This window comes from Aplidium turbinatum, chromosome 15 (genome assembly GCF_918807975.1).
Source record: "Aplidium turbinatum chromosome 15, kaAplTurb1.1, whole genome shotgun sequence".
Classification (NCBI taxonomy): Eukaryota; Metazoa; Chordata; class Ascidiacea; order Aplousobranchia; family Polyclinidae; genus Aplidium; species Aplidium turbinatum.
Window position 1 is genome coordinate 11,357,816 of NC_137486.1, and position 17,463 is coordinate 11,375,278.

General features: G+C 37.9%; 1 protein-coding gene across 1 annotated transcript; it reads left to right on the forward strand.

Annotated features, from left to right (window-relative positions):
- The first annotated feature begins 5,078 nt into the window (after positions 1-5,078).
- On the forward strand, positions 5,079-17,435 carry LOC145784174 (CCAAT/enhancer-binding protein zeta-like). Its single transcript, XM_082595940.1, has 19 exons — positions 5,079-5,324; positions 6,552-6,662; positions 7,253-7,589; positions 8,028-8,153; positions 8,413-8,519; positions 8,724-8,877; positions 9,171-9,261; positions 11,085-11,261; positions 11,720-11,826; positions 12,172-12,302; positions 13,187-13,308; positions 13,484-13,768; positions 14,755-15,015; positions 15,411-15,602; positions 15,799-15,954; positions 16,263-16,324; positions 16,515-16,598; positions 16,852-16,954; positions 17,152-17,435. The coding sequence occupies exons 1-19, from the start codon at positions 5,205-5,207 to the stop codon at positions 17,327-17,329; spliced, it is 2,904 nt and encodes a 967-aa protein (XP_082452066.1). The 5' UTR covers positions 5,079-5,204; the 3' UTR covers positions 17,330-17,435.
- Positions 17,436-17,463: the final 28 nt, after the last annotated feature.

The following is a 17,463-nucleotide window of genomic DNA, read 5'->3' on the forward strand; positions in this document are numbered from 1 at the left end:
CGCGCTTTGCAAACTACCAGTTTTTGGTTTCCACTAGTTACGCCACAAATGGTGCTAAAGTGTTTTTAGCCCACTTTGTTTTCAGCCAGGTTTGTGATATGTGTCATGGACACTGGACAGGGGCTCCGAGAGGGGGGAGTCGGGCAACAGCATTACATTGTAAAGGAAAAATGAGTAATCTTTCATTTTTGAGGGTGGCCAATTTTTGCTACTAAAATAAAAATGTAGGCTACCAACTTCAAATTGAACAAGTTTTTAAGTGGGTAGTTTCAGTCTCAGATATTCATTGTACTGTAGATGCTACTTCATTTGTGTCTCATCAAGAACAAACCGTTGTCGTATTAAGATTGGCTATGTTTAACTGCTTTAAGACGTAAAATCTGATGCTGTTTAGCCTACTGATTTTTGTATCACTGAACGAATTCTGTTGTTTTAACTCGAAAACTGGTGCTGCTTGGGCTAAGCGTGTAGCTTACTATTCTTGTTTGACCAACTGAACCTTGACTTTAAACATTGCGTTGGCCAGGCATATTGATCCAACATGTCTGGAAAGGTGAACATTTTTCAAGCAAGATTAAAGGAAGTAAACCCTTTCTGCTTATGGATGGCATTGTTTTAATCTAGTTAGGCTCACACTAGCCTACAGTGTTGTCCAGATGTCATATCAATTTTGAAGTAATTGATCGAATGTAAGTTTGTGTCAGTTTCAATTGCAACCGGCCAGATAGGTAATTCTAAAGAAAGCTGTTCCGTTATTTAAGCAGCCTACTTGCAGCATACAGTTTAAAATCTATGCCGTTACCGTATGTGGATTATAATAGTCCTAAGCGAGATTTACTCCACTAACTTACTCATACAGCGCAAAGACTGTTCAATGGACAATCAGCTGATGAATTTAATGAAATTACAGGAAGATGTAAAAAAAATTAGAAAAACCTAGAAAGAGTAGGCTACTTGCAAGCTAAATTTGTTGGCGACACTAAGAACTAAAAAAAAAGATTTTGTGGGGACGGAACGCTCCTACAAAACCGCTTCACAGCCTCAATCATAGGTTACAAACGAAATTTATTCTATCGCAGGCTATGTTGGAAAATATTTGCTATAGCTATTGATAGTCTAATAACAGATGTATCAGGAAATTCAAACACATCATCGATTAATTTGAAGTTTTATGGAAATTTCATCGTATGTCTGATATGCAGTTGCAAGCATGTAAAATAAATTTAAACAAGGTGTATAATAATGACATTTTGGATGAGTTGGTACTTTTGAAAGAACGCTACACAGCCAACTTGAACTGAAAATCGAAACTCATCACCCATGAACTTTACTCAAGGAAATCATTAATCGCAACTTTCGAAACACTTTTCAAAATATTTTTTCTGCTTTGAGAATCTTTTACGTAAACCGGTAGGCTACGTCCAGCAGTTGTGTGTTGAAAACGTGGTTTTAGCACTGTGGTTTTAGCACACTGAAGTTTGTAAAGAATATTGCTTAACCATGACTCAAAACCGATTTAACAGCCAGTAAATGTTGTGCACTAAATCATACGTTGCATTTGATGCTGTGATCCACAGCTTGCATTGCCAAAGGTCCGGAGTGGACTGAATGCTTTGTTGAGCTATTTTCATTACACCTGCAGCCTAAACATTACCGAACTGAGTTTCTGTCTCATTTTTTTGTTTGTTTGAAACAAATAATAAATATTAATGTATTCTATTTTAACCAACTGAGAGGTTTCAAATAAAGCTTACGTTGGCTCAAGCCAGCTAAAATAAACTATTCGCCTTTTTTTTGTATTTGCCGTATTTTTTTTTTAATTTGTCAATCGCTTGACTTTTTATTGTATGTAAATTTGTAACAGTAGATAGCCCATTTAGTGAGCTTTTAAACCGACGGCATCCAAAGTGGCTCTCTGTGACCTTTGTGCATTTGCAGTTTGTGTATTATTTCGTTGTTTTTGTTGTGGATATGAACAACTTTGTCTGACGCAAATAAAAAAAAAAAAAAAAATAATAAATAAATTTTTCAGAATAATTAGCGGCAGCTCTAAAAAAGCATGCCTGATTGAGCAGTAAAAAGTAAAACTAAACTACTAAAGTACAAAAAGCAGAATTATCATTCATATTGGCTTTTGGTAGACCACGTCACGAGACCACGTCTTTTAAGGACAGACAGTTAGGTGCCTGCAAAATAGGTGCGTGCTCTGTGGCGTCAGGATATTTAGCTTCGGCGCACAGTCATTGCTATTATTACATGACATTAATTTAATCGCTTGCTTGTTGCCTTTAATAACGCATTTAGAGGTATTGACAATTTGCCCAAACCTTTTAGTGTTCATGAACATCAAGTCTTGTGTAACATTGTTACATTTGAATGTACGGAAATATGTTTATTTTTTCTTGAAAGATGTGAATCGTTGTCTAATGTTATTGTTGCCTCCCTGATAAGGTCTGACTGCAATCGTAAATCGAACTACTGTCTTCATTACAATAAGACTATGCATGCTGTTACTTAGCCTTGATGGCTGTCATGGCATAAAGATATCAATAGTCATTGTTTGCTAACGTTAAATCTAACTGGTTGGTTATTTAAACAAAATGAGCTTATAATTTCATTTCAATTACTTCTGGGCTGTAGCTGCGTATATACTACTGTAGCCTACGCCTTTTATTTTTGTATTTTTTGTGTGATATGAATATGGATATTCTTGTCTGATACAAATATATAATAATAATATTAGTGTCAAATTACACTCATAATCAGAAATGCTTGATTAAGTGACAGTTTTCTCTGCTGTGTTCCTTTACAAAATGAATTTCAGTATGAAACATATAGTGTATGGTACATGGTTATAATTAGCAAATGGGCGTTTTTTAAATTTGTTATTGTTTTAAAATAAAAAGCATTTCGAATGCCCCTCCCCCTTCAGAGAAAATCCTGCGTACGCCACTGTACCACCATCAAGCACCGAATGAAATTTACTCTGTGACTGGGAATAGCACCTAAATGACCAAGCGCCACACCTAAATATCCTGGCGCCACCATGTCCACAGTACACCTATTTGGCAGACACTTAACTATCTGCACCTAAGGGATGTGCTCCATTTTTTTGTACGTTTGACAGGCGAGTTTTGGTTTGACATGTTGGCATTTTTTTGGCGTTTTTTGAAAGTTAATATGCATTTAAAATTGAAGTTTAAAAAAAAACCTGTTTTACCTCAGAGTATAATATATTTGCAGTGGTTGGCATTCGTTACAGGCCTATAAGCTTCTAGCAACCATCCCGGCCATAGCCATCAAAAAGTCGTTAAACTGCCTCTGAAGTTGATAAATGGACTCCATAGGCCATATTTGGTCGCCGGCTTCCACAAGTCAACATTTCTCCACTCGCATGTGCAAGTGGAAAAACTGAGCCGCTGAGTGCTTCCGCTTGGTCTTCAGCATGTTTTTTCCAACAGAGAAAGGTCTCTCCATCGCAGCATTGGATGGAATAGGGAGTTGCATTTAATAAAGAAACATTTTAAATTAGCACTGGGAAAGCTCAAGGGTTTGCTTCTGTCTGAAAAACAGGCCTCCACAGCTCCATGTGGATTTGTTTTTTCATACCAACATTTGATGCGATGGCACAAATACATCAAAAATTCATCCTCAGAGTCATGACTTGAATTGAACTAGAGATGGGCAATTTAAAATGGTAGGTTTGAATCCTAAACTATTTGAATAATTTGATTCCAAAAATAGGATTCGGTATGTAGCATATCTCACTTATTTTTGTTCAAGTCACATATTATGTTATTTATCACTGATAGACTGAACTTAGCTATTGAGTATTTTGAGCCATCATAAAAAAGTTTGCCCATTGCTGAACTGAGCACATGGCTATCTTACCTATATACAAAGGTAATAGTTACTATATAAGTAACTGGGCTATAGCCTCTGAAGCTTTAGTTATCTTACATCACTCGAGTGTGATTTCATGCACTTAATTATATATTTTCGTAAAACATGAGTCTGCATATGCAGCATGCGGGTCTGCTACTATTCGGTGAGTCTGATTCAGTGAGTCCAATTTGGTGAGTTCCTAACCTCTAACCCTAACCCTAAAACGGCAATGATAATTAGGCTACGGTACCCAATAATTTAAAAAAAAAATTGAAAAAATCCCCCGTTAAGGGATCGGACTCACCGAATCAGACTCACCGAATAGGACTCACCGAATTGGACTCACCGAAATGGGCCATTCCGGCAGCATGCACCATACCCAAGTGTACTTAGCCAGAAAAAAAGCATCACAAAACAGTTTAAGATAGGGTATATTTTGATAATTTTGTTTAGAAAGTAGTAGCCTATCATAAAAATGTGGTGGGATGGCGCAATGGATAAGGCGCTGGCTTTCCAATTATGCAAACCTGGTACGACTCCCGGCTTCAGCTGGTTGTTGAAAAACACCGCTCACCTCTACCCAGGGTGTAATAAATTGGGTGGGCGTAGTTGCTGATGTAAAGGCGACTGAGAGAAAGGAACTGGCCACCCTACTCTCCTTAGTGCCAAAGGCTTAGTACAATGAGAACCTTATCTTCTCATACCCGACACTTGAATCAAGTATGGGACCCCTCTTTACCTTTTTTATCATAAACTTGTACAGCAACCAAGTCTAAACCTACTTGATTACATTGAAAATGTAGTGCATATGCTCATTCTTTTTCCCACACAAGGCTAACAATTAACTGCACTAGAATAAAATTTGAATGGGTAAACTAGGCTATCAAATGGTAAATTTCCTAAAGCAGAAAAGATTGCCTTTTCCATCAACGACATGCGTTTTGTTTGACAGGGTCTGCTACTATTCGGTGAGTCCGATTCGGTGAGTTCCTAACCCTTAACCTTAACCCTAACCCCAAACCCTTAAACAGCAATGATAATTAGGCTACGGTACCCAATAATTAAAAAAATAAAATAAAAAAATTCCCCGTTAAGGGATCGGACTCACCGAATCGGACTCACCGAAACAGGCCATTCTGTGTTTGACAAACTTGAGTTGAATTGATTTATTTACTTTAATAAATTTAAGGAAGTTGCTTTATAAAGTAAGTTTCTAGTGTTTCTAATTATCAACCTTCATTGTCTGGAATAAACTTGGACCCAGCTCAGGCCTGGTTTGCCTTTCGATTTGTGGAATTTTGTAAAGCAGCAACACAACCATGAGTGAAGTGCTTAATCTTGAAGATGTCCTTGCCTTGGGTGGAACTAAGGAAGACTTCAAGATGCTTCAGAATATTGATAACGAAAAGCCGAAAAAGGGAGTGGAAAAGCATTTTAAGGTATATTTCTAATAAGTTGATGTGATTTCATCGCAATGACAAGCACTTGTTAATGTATAAAGATGTGGTTATTGTATTAAATGTAGGAATAGACTTCACGACTAATAGTTTATCATATCATATATTATATATATCATATGTATGTATATATCATATACATACATATATACTATACATACATACATATTAGAGTGGTTCAAAAAAATACAATTTTCTCAGAATCTTCCTCCACAAGGCTTAAAATGTGCCATTTCCCCATAGAAGTGCCCTTGCAAAAAATTAGACTGATTGGAAGTCGTTTAAAGGTCAATCAGATTTTCACTTTTTTACCACATTCTGCCTATGTCAAACCCTATCGCACACAGGCCGATATTGTGTACAAGAATTACAGAGGGGGAAATGCCCGCTATCATCTTGAAAACCACAGCAGAGAATGAGCTAGACTTCTAAATGATGCAGAATTAAACTTAGTGTGTATGTAAACAGATTTATTAACTTAACACCCAACAAAGCAAAAATCTTATTTTCATACTAAACTATCGGCAATTCGGCATCTACCATTATTATTGAAAAACACTCGAAACCGGCAATAGTCTCATCAAGGGCACTTCTATGGGAAAATGGCACATTTTAAGCCTTGTGGAGGAAGATTCCGAGAAAATTGTGTTTTTTTGAACCACTCTAATACATATACATAATAATACACACTGGTTCGTATGTAGGCTATCATTGTCTTGTGCTAATGTTTAGTACAATTTGCTAGTTCTCTGAGGACTTTTTGTCCATAGAAAAGTGAAGCTTTTTGTAGCATTGTTAATGTTAACACTTTAGTGCACAAATTGGATTTTCAAAGCGGGATATGTTTCTGAGAAAAGCTTCTAATTTTGAAGCCTCCCTATGAGTCCCTAATCCCTATTTCTTGTAGGCTACTGTATAGTGTATATGTGTTAGTGATATTGGGATAACTTAATATATTATCGCTTGTAGCTATTATAACCACACCCTCAAGGGTCATGTGGTTGATTTCCGAAAATATTCTCGAAAAATTTTATTGTAGCATGCAATGAAAGCCGAGGCATTTGAAAAAGTTGACTAATGTGATCGAAGTTTTCCCTAACTAACATCTCACTAATCACCATCATTCATTTTTGGTACAGCCTTCCTTCTAGCAGATAAAATATGATTTTGTATCAACATTACTTCATGAAATCTAAATTTAATTTGCAGGCAAAAGAAATCGAAAAACTGGTAGGAGAACTTGGATTTGACAGTTTGCCTCCAGAAGCATTAGAGGCTCCAAAGAGAATTTCGTCTTCTAAAAAGATCGTTTCAAGGAAGGTCGGCAAATTTTCAGTTTTTTTATTAGCTTAATTTGTGACAATTTGACATGGTACAGCATTTCCTCAGTAATCGAAAAACAACAATCTGGAAGATTATACTGCTACTAGGTGTGTTTTGAAATTTAACTACTGATTTACTGTACAGAAATAACTGGCATGGTTTGTTGAAACATGTATCAAGATTACGTTCAGTTCCAATATCGACGTTTTTATGTTTCATGATACAGCAGTTGGTATGTTAGTCAGTCTGTTATTCTTACACTGTTTAAATTATTCTCATTTAACATACAAGTATGCATTGCATAGTGCAGTATTTTGTGCAATAAATTACAACCCCCTCAGTAAATTATTCTTTGTTTATCTACATATCAATTTCTGGATGCTTTTCTTCAACTAACATTAAAAAGCATTCATTTCGTGTGGAATTCTAGTTGAATAAGATCCTTCTGATGATCCTATTGAGGTGAAACAGGCTGTTAAGGTTTTTAATGAACTAGTAATTAATTTTGATGTAATTTGTTTTGCTAGGCATTGAGCGCTGTTTGTTGTATTAATGGCACTTATTGTTCTTTTCATATATATTTTTAGGCAAAGAAGGAAGTCGAAAAGAAACCAAAGCAACGACTTAAGACTAAACATCAAGACACTGTTTTGAAAACGCAACATACTGAAGACATGAAACACAAGCATGAAACAGCTTATAAGGCACTGCCCAAACGCTTGCTCATAAAGACCACTGAGCCTTGGTTTGAAAGATTTCAAGATGATTTAAGAGGTCATGTTGATGGAGACGAGACATTTGTCAAAACCATCAAATATTATGCTATGACATTGTTTGAAAATGAAGTATCGTTACATAAAGGAAAAGGCCACAACCAAAGCAGTAAAGGCAATGATGACTGGATAAACACTGTTGCTTCAGCAGGTGCGTGGTTGTTTTCAAATTTTGCTAAATGATTTTTTTCTTCATTTGCTAAAAGTAGAAAAATTAAATTTGAAAGATGCTGGTTACATTCATGCCAACCATGACCTGATGCCAAATTTAAGATCTTCTAACGTCCGTTTTTACATCTGATGTATTTTTATCATGGCCTTGCAACACAAAAGTAAATCATGTTTTATCAAACTATATCTTTCCATTCACGATTAGCATATTTTCAAAGAAGTTTTAAACACATATCATAGATATTTGAAAACTTTAAAGAGCAGGTTAATTCACGGATCACAGAATCTAATTCTAATTGGTATATATTATCAGGTAAAATATATTTTTCCTGGATGTTAAATTGCCTATGCAATTTTTATGCATTTCCCATATGCAATTGTTGTTAGAATGAGGAATAACCTGCATTCGTCTTCTCAGGAACCCTATCCGACAGGGTGGCATCGCTCTCTCTAATGCTGCACAAATCGCCCGTCCATAACTTTCATTGCTTTGAAAATCTTTTAGCCATGGCAAAGAAGAAAGGAAAACGGGAGGCAATAAAAGGTACGGTAACAGAGAAGTCCTGGAGATAAATACTTTCCATGCTTGCCTAAATTTAGAACATTTTTTCTCAATATGATTTGAAACTGTTTGGCAATTTTTATGTTAACCCAGATAGCGAAATACTCCTTTTTACATTGATCCAACGTTTGCAGACGTTGAATGAATGGGAAAATGACGAATTTTTGTTATCTGGGAAATACACTTAGTGGACTGCTCCACATTAGCAAATGCTTAAATGCTAATGTAGAGTATATTTCAGGTTTTGAAGCGATCAAGGATTTGTTGCTTGGAGATCTGATTCCGAATAATCGGAAGTTGAGAAACTTCTTGCAACATCCTCTGGACGTTGCGCATGCGTCTTTACAGGTACCAAAATCTGTGATGGATCCTTTTAATGTTTTAAAAAAGTGTTGCGTTGTACTACTACTTTTTGATTGTGTTGTCATGAATGGAATTGTTGACCGATTCTACGCTGACTTCATTCTGGTTTTTAGATTATAGCTTTTTTTCTTTCTAATCACAGCCATTTGTGTTTGTGCTAGAGACTATTACATTAAAAAGAGTGTTTAGGCCGAAGACGGCAACGGCAAATGGTCCGTGGAATCTTGCCAGACTCGACTCATTCTGTGGGCTTTTGAACACCGATTGAAAGAATTGATTGCAGTCTTTGTTGATCTGCTGAAAGCACTTGCTAGAGATACAATGGAAGTTTCTAAAACCAAAGGTAAATTTCGTTGTAACCAAAACAACCCGTTTTGGTCTTGATAAAATTCTACTGTTTCTTTTTTGTTTACAAGTGACTCTGGGTCGGGGGCTGTCAAACGCTTCTTTTTTTTGTCCAGAATCAGGAGTCGTTAAATTTTTGATGACCCAGTTAATCATTCTGAGTAGTTTACATTAATACAACGTTTAAAGGCTTGGATCAATGTAAAAAAATACTATTTTGTTAGCCGGTGTGCGAACGATGTCGGAAGCAGCTTCAAGTTTTTCATTGTTAAAGAGGTTTCTTATTTACAGCAATGTCCATTGCGCTGGATTTGCTGACAAACAAGCCTGAGCAAGAAGGAACATTGCTGAACCTGCTGGTCAATAAGCTTGGAGACCCAAAGTTAGTAACTCCTCGGTGCATGCGATTGTCTTGTTACTCAACCAGCAAATCCGATTTACATGGATTCCACGTCTGCAGAATGCAGATGTGCTGTCAATGTAAACGAGTGTTTTGTAACAAATCTTGAAGTCGCTCTAAATGCGCGCTTTATTTTAGTGATTCACTGTGTTACTGCAGCAATGCAGCATGGTGCCTTTTGTTAATCGACTGACGACGATAACACGCAATAAGAAAGCAAGTAGCCATGTCGCTGAATGAAGACTAAAAAGTTGCAACACCAATTTGTCTTTATCTGGAAAGTTTTACGCAACTAGAACATTTGACATCATCCACTGCCTTGAGATAACGTAGACGTGACGAAAAACGATAAGCTTTGTTTGCCTAATGTTTATCATACGAAGCAACAAAACCAGTGCCAGTATGCAGCTTCACAACTCCTGGTTCTATGTGACAAGACTCTATTTGACGTTATAGTAGTTTTGCAAGAACTTTCCCAGTCGGCTAAGTTAGTTGAACTATGTTTGCTGCGTCACCCACCCACAATGCAAATCGCCATGATATTCTTTAAGTTTCCCCAAACAGTGGCATATCAAGTGTATGAAAATTCCCAAGAAGCATCTGTTAGTTCATTACATTGATTCATTTTGGACTCATGCTTTAAAGCAGGGGTTCGCAAATAGTAGGTCGCGACCCAAATTTGGGTCGCGAGACCATCCGCTGTGGGTCGCAAAACAGTTTAAACTTATTATAAATATAACTTGTTTAGCAAAAATAAATGTACTCTGTGATGTGATAAGTTTCATACAATTTTGTAGCCTACAAGAAAATTTATACTTTCAATGGTAGTAGCCTAGTCCCCGCTTATTAAACCCGCAGTTAATAGGTCCACCCGCTTATTAAACCTAATTTGGTCCGTTCCGAAATTACTGAAAGTATAGGAGTGCCAGAGAATTGTCCCTAGCTTAATAACTCCAAAATTGTCCGGTCTGGATGTGGATTTAATAAGCGGAGATGACTGTATTGAAATTGATGCTAACTTGCCAAGTAGTTTGAGCAAAATGATATGCTTCCGAAACGTTTGGGTCCCGAAGAATTAAAAGTATTCTTTTTTGGGTCGCGTCAACAAATATTTGCGGACCCCTGCTTTAAAGGGATACTAAAGGAAAAACCTGATTTGGCGATTTTCCACGTTCTTTGTGTTTAACATGCTACCATAAAACGATTTTCAATAAAATTTTGCCCCATTGCGGTCTGACCACCATTGCGCGCGTGCTTTTGTCAGAGCTTTCAAAACGAGATTGGGTTTGAGCAGCGAAGCGTGCGACTGTACAGTCTGCGTCACTAGAGACTAGCAATCAGCTGATCTCGCAATAATTGTTACTGCGGGCGATTTGACTGTAGGCTATGTATGTATGTACATCAAAACATCAGATTTCAACATCAAAACATCAGACAGTTTGCTCTAAACATCAGATGTGGTAACGTGGCTTTTGTTATTGCTGTCTTTTGGGATGTATTCTCGAGCAGTGTTTGCAGTTTTGGTTATTTTGAAAAAAAAAAGAGAAAATGAATGAAACATTGGACTTTGGGCCTTGCCAGCGCCATTGAAAACAATTTTTTTTCGGTAATTTTTCTTAAAATGTATTCTTGAATGTTCAGTTTACGCATTTTAATGCTTAATTCCCGTTTGAAATTTTTATTTAGTAGGCCTTTAAGTATGAAATGTATTTTATTTGACATTAATCCTACGCTGTATTTTTAACCCCGAGGTTGAGTACAAAACTCGAGCAGTTCGTTTTTAGTACATTGCACGGTTTTTGCAGATACAAAATTGCTTCCAAGGCGCTCAGCATGCTGAACCGAGTCGTCAGCAACCACCCTATGATGCAAGCGATCATTGTCAAGGAAGTCCGAGATCTTTTGCTGATTCCTACCCTTGCTTCCCGAGCCCAGTACTACTGCGTGTGCTTTTTAAGTTCACAAATACTTAGTCATGACAGGTACAGTCCTGTACGTAGCAAGTGAAATTTGATAAAATAATACCACACGTTCTTAATACGTTTGTTAAATTGTACTTTCTGTGATTGCTCTTTGATCTGATTCAAACAAGCTTGTGTTGTGTGCTTCTCTGTTCTAATTCAACTGCTGATATACAGTACAGTTGTTTTCATTTGTATTCATTTGTACAGTTGTTTTCATTTGTATACAATTGCTGCGCGGAAACAATCGGCCACCCCCACTAGTGGGGAACAAACCGACGATGGATTATGATGATGATGTATGGTGTTGATAATTAAATGTTTACGTCCTAGAGCTGTAAGAAGCGTTGAAGTCGGACATCAGCACATGAAACGCTTTGCATAGGAAAGATATTTTTTCCACCCAGACTAACTTTGAAATTTTTTCTTGCTTTTATTTGTCCATTTCTTAAATTTGCTTTGTGTTGTTAACTTTTCAGGAAAGAGGTGGCCCAGAATTTGATTCAGATTTATATGAGCTTTTTTAAGTCGCGTGTCAAAAAGAAGAATAGCTCTGACAACAAAATGCTCAGTGCCTTGCTCACAGGTTAGTCTTTGTCCCGATTGTCGATTTTTTTTTTGTCGCTTTCAGGCTTACTCCCAGCAATTGAAGATTTAGATTAAGTGGGCGGAAGGTAAGAAAGCCAATCTTCCTGTCCACCTTCAGACATTGATTTAAATACCTTGCCAAAAACACAACCGCATGCTCTTGAACGGTGTCGAACCTGCGCCCTTCTGGACGTCAAGCCAAGGATCTCACAACTCGGTCATGCAGCCGACAATGTGTTGATATTGTTGAACATTGTGAACATTAACTTCTTGTTTCTGTGCCCATACAACCAGCGTCTGTTGCCATATTTCGTTAATTTTGTCACTTGCCTTCCTCTTGCAGGCGTCAACCGTGCCTTCCCGTACGCCAACCTTGCCGACGAAACCATCATGAACGAATTGGATATTCTATTTCGTACCGTCCATGTTGCCAGCATAAGCACCGCCATCCAGTCGCTTGTGCTGATATTCCAGGTAATAACAAGCTTACCAGTTCTGTTAACTAATAGAGCCTGGAGTGCGGTAATAGTTTGTTTGCAAAGCTGGAAAAATTATTGTAAACCATTGTGTTGGCTTGCAAAGTTTCAAAAAGTATTTAGCTTCATGAAAATGTTGTATTTATAAATTGATTGCTGAATGAATAACATTTATGTTACGAATCTTATGCATGCCAGCATTTAGTTGGCTTGTGACAGTTTCGTATTTGGATTTTTAAGGGCGTTTCTGACGGTTCTCGATTTTGCTTTACACATCAATTTAAAGGAAGACACTACACGGACGTCATTATGACGTGATTTCATAGACGCAGTAAACTTGACATCACAACATATGACGTTGTGATGTGACATATGACCTCATATGACATATAACCTCTTGAAGCGGATTGATAATATCGAATGAGATACACAAAAGTGACCATCACACCAATGCCGCATGCGCAGGCGATTCATGATTAATCGACACGATGTTTTGAAACGTTCAAACTCCTGTTCAAAATCTTTGCAGGAGAAATGTTTCAATACGTTTAAAGATTTTGAAGCATCAATGTTTCATTGCCCTGCAGTTCAACAGACCATAGCCCTAAGAAGGGCCGTGAACGTTTCTCTCTAGAGCAGCGTTCTGTTCATGCCAAAGGCATGCTGTTGAGCGTACGCCCTATCGAACGTCGAACTAGGGCTCTCACCACTTGGCTATTCAGCTGATACATTGTTCTACACTTGTGCTTAAATTCATTATTAAAAAAAACAGCTCATTAAACTTAATTGCTGAGAAAAAAAACTCACAAGTTAAACTCCCGTACTCAACACCCATGATGAATTTTCAATATAGATTGAAACTTTAAACCATGTTCGTTGTAGGTGTACGACTCTCGAGGTGAGACATCAGATCGGTTCAACAATGCCTTGTATGCTGCTCTCTTTCACAATGAGCTTCCCTTGTCAAGTCACCGCCACCCCATGTTCTTGAACTTACTTTATAGGTATGTTGAGCTTAAGTGTGGTTTGAATGAGAATGCTGTTTGTCTTTAAACATTTCTTTGAAACATGTGAGCTTGGCTGCTAAAGCAATAATTTTTTAGATTATTGCTAACCGGTTTCACTAATATATCTTGTAAAGTATTGTGAAGTTCTTCAAGCCATTGTGGAAACTTTCAGGGCACTCAAAGCCGATCCAAGCGAGCCGCGTGTTGAGGCCTTTGTCAAGAGAACGCTGCAAGCTTGCTCCTTGCAACTTCCTGCGTTCTGCGCTGCCGTCTTAACCATGGTCGCTGAGCTGGTGCGGGCTAGACCATCTTTGGAATGTAGGTTCCTGAACTTGACGGGAAGCGGCAAGAGGTTGCTTGGTAATGGAGACGCCCTCAAGGAAGCCGACACATTGTTCAACGATGATGAAGAAGAGCATTTTGTTGACGTCAAGAATGAATCGGACGCAGAGGAGGGGTTTGTGTTAACGTTTATTTTAAATAATCATAAATTAGCATTTCACGAAGTTTATTCTCTTATAAATCGGCATCCTATGTCTGATGAATGTATTGATAAATATTCATAGACCTTAAGAAGGTTTTAATTCATTGAACTATTGCTATGTCTAAATTCAAGTAGACTGTAAGTTAAACTATCATAAACATAATAATTACGGAATTAAATGCTATCACTTAACATGAAACTCTTTAACAAAACTGCACTGCAAAGTCGCGGGTACTGCTCACCACTCTACGACTTCAATGAACAATTGAAATGAAACCAGCAGGCAAGCATTGTGACAGAACTACCAAAAGCACACACACACACATAATTCAATTTTGGTAAAGAGGTCACTTTCTTCATCCACAGACAATCAGACATATACAACAACCAAGCAACCGCACGGCATTTAACATAATCCATTAAAATTGAACATAAACTATATAAGCTACAAACGTTTTCGGCCATAAACACGTTAGCCCTTATCAAGTAACAAAAAAATAACTGCTTATCATATCTACAATGAAAATGAATAACTGATCTACACATATAATTATGACGTAAGCAACTAAGCAGGGCTGCGACGAGACAACAGTTCAAACACATCACACTGTGCTGTTCTTTTGTTTATTGAACCTACGTAAGTCATTTGCTTTCAACCGACAGCAACGATATCACGAGCTTATTTTGTAAAACATATTAGCACAAGGACTTGAGCAACAAGAAACAGAATTTTCATCGCTAACCTCTTGGACACTTAGACGTTTGTTATAGAGCAAAAACGTTGACTTCTGCTCATTCTTTTTCAAAGGCCTCGAACATTTAACACAATAATAACCTTTCACAACACGAAGCAGGACATCTTATATCGAGTAGTTATTCTCATTTTACCCGGCATCTTGTTATCAATCTTTACCACAAACGGTTTTCGAGTACTTGAGCATGGGCATATTTCCTGGCAGTGCCGACGAGGAAGTTGAAGAAAAGAAGGGGTCTTGGGTCCACAAGCACAAGCAGTCGATGAAGTTTGGCTCCGGCGGCTACGATCCCATGTCGAGAAATCCGCAGTACTGCGGCAGCGAGAAGACATCCGTTTGGGAGCTCCACGCGTTTACCAGGCACTACCATCCCACTGTTGCCATTTATGCAAGCAAATTGCTAACCCCTGGTGGCACTGCTGAGCCCAATAAAGGAGACCCTTTAGAAGACTACACCCTTATCAAGTGAGTAGGTTTTTAAAACATTCTTCTTCGCCATGTCTGCTTTTATCATGATTTTGTCCTTCTAAACATGTTAGTTCTTAGTGATGACGACTTGAGGTAGTTTGTGGATTGTGAATCAAGTAGTTTTTGACATTTTCGGTGTTTATCTAGCAGTTGTGACGGTAGGCTGTATGTCTAACTAACAGAGGGAACAAAAAGTCTTTTATCTGTTTGTTCAACGAAACCGCCCAGCCTGCAAATCGGTACTTTTTTACATTGATTCAACGTCTGCACCCATTGAATCAACGTACAAATGGACTGATTTGCTGACTGGACGTCAAGTCACCGCGCGTCATCAGATTGAGAAAGAAAAAAGTTGTCACAATCCTCCTTATAACAATTTTTGCTGTTTGAAGGTTTTTAGATCGGTTCGTGTACCGGAATCCCAAGGTAAACAATGACAAGGCAAAAAACAAGAAAAAACAGCCATCAGTCGTGTCCATTCACATGCGGAAGCGTCACGCTTCGTTTGTCAACGCTCTGCCTGTCAACAGTTTGGAATTTTTGCAAAAGGAGAAGTTTAACCCCGAAGAAGTGTTCTATCAAAGGTGGGTTGTACAATGTACATTCTAGAAATTGCTTTGTGGTAAATCTTTGTCTCTACCCAGACTGCAAATCAACCGTTTTTTCACATTGATTCAACGTCTGCAGGCGTTGAATCAATGTGAAAAAACGTTGATTTTCTGTCTGGGTAGAATCGTCGCCTGATGCAGGACAACATTTATTATCGTTTATTTGATGCAGATACTTTTCAAATCAACCTCGACGGAGAAAGCGAGGAAAAGAAGTCGAGATCACAGATCTTTCAGATGAAGAATTTGATGAGTTTATGAACAGCTCCGAAGGACAGAAGCGCATAGATCAAGAGCTCAATTTCTCCGACCACATTTATAAAAACAAGTAAAAGAGTCATTGGATTTTTGGTTGTACCCAATTCTTGGGTTCTGCATTTTTTCTCTTAAAGCACACTATATCGCGAATTTTACTCAGTTCCTCTTAGAAAAATAAGCGACCTCCTGTTTGAAATAATTTCAAACATGCAAGATTGCAGGTGATATTGAAACTATACAATCCCACTTACTGGTGACTGATGCAGTTCTAACAGCATTATTCTTTCCATAGTTATTAATTAAGATGTAGTACTTACTGTAGACGTGATCGCAGTCATGTCAAGATACTGGACTTTGATGTTGCATTTGACATTTTAGATTATCTGTAAAAGATTCTGACGAATTCGATGATTTTGACGAAGACAGCGATGCTGATTTCGGTAAGTTTATGTTTTCAACTTGATGGGTGTGTGAGGGATTAGTGTCTGTGCACCTGTGGTTTTCTATATACGTTTTTTCACATTTATATCTAAACGTTTCTCATTTTGATTGAAATCTTGCTCGGAGCCCTGTTTTCGGTTAGGCCAGTACTTTCATCAAATCAATGGCCAAGTAATCATCTTGCTTTAGATGAAGATGAGGTTGAAGGATACGGCTTTGAAATGGAGGATGGAGAAGAAGATTTGTTGGATGATGGAGGAGTTTTTGTGACAGGTACAGTACATGTTGTGTATATCTTATATTGGATGAATTGCATCATCTGAGCAAACAACCATCTTTCAGTGATGGTATTCTAATTTTCTTTGTACTGCTCTGGTTTTACAAGGAATTTCATTGATCAAGCATAGTTGAGTTCATGGTGAGGTTTGAGCCTGGACAAAGGAAGAAGTCTGAAACAAGATATTACGTTTTACAGCATGTGCTTCCAAAACCTAGCATTGGCATTAACATGTTGTTTTCTCTTCAGACATACCCGGGAAGCGGAAGGCGGAAAGAGCGTTGGAACGAGCGAAGCGGCAGAAGATGTCGGCCGACGAGTTCGGCATGATGTTAGAAGAAAACACTAGCGAGTAAGTTTCTCTGATAAATTGCAGCAAGATTTTATATTTGAACCATATATGATTAAAAAATGCTACTGTGAATCGAAACGTTTCGAAATCTTTCTGATTTTCCTTAAAATTAGGATAACACCGGACATTGTTGCTAACCTGTAACTTTGTCAGACGATTCTTGCCATTGATTCAACATTGTTTTCTTTGCAACGTAGGTTCGACACCACCAGCAGTATGGCGGTGAGTAACAAAGACCAATCATCCGCCAAGCAAATGCGCTGGGAGTCCAAACAACAGCAGAAGGATGCACTCCGCAAGAAGAAAGAATGGAGGAGCAAAGAAAGATCCTCAAATTCCCGAAAAAAATCGTTTAAAAAATCGGGAAAACGATGATGGTGTTATCGATGTCATAAATAAAGATCATGAAACGTGCTATGTAGTTCATTTGAAGCAATACCGGGGATAAAGCATTCGACACAGGTTAACTTGCGTTCCCTTTTCTGTAAAATTAAAAATTCTATGCCAGC

Coding starts and splice junctions, on each gene's coding strand:
- LOC145784174 (XM_082595940.1), top strand. CDS start 5,205: ATGAGTGAAGTGCTTAATCTTGAAGATGTCCTTGCCTTGGGTGGAACT. Junction 16,325..16,514: donor AGACAGCGATGCTGATTTCG/GTAAGTTTATGT, acceptor ATCTTGCTTTAG/ATGAAGATGAGGTTGAAGGA. Junction 16,955..17,151: donor TTAGAAGAAAACACTAGCGA/GTAAGTTTCTCT, acceptor TTTGCAACGTAG/GTTCGACACCACCAGCAGTA.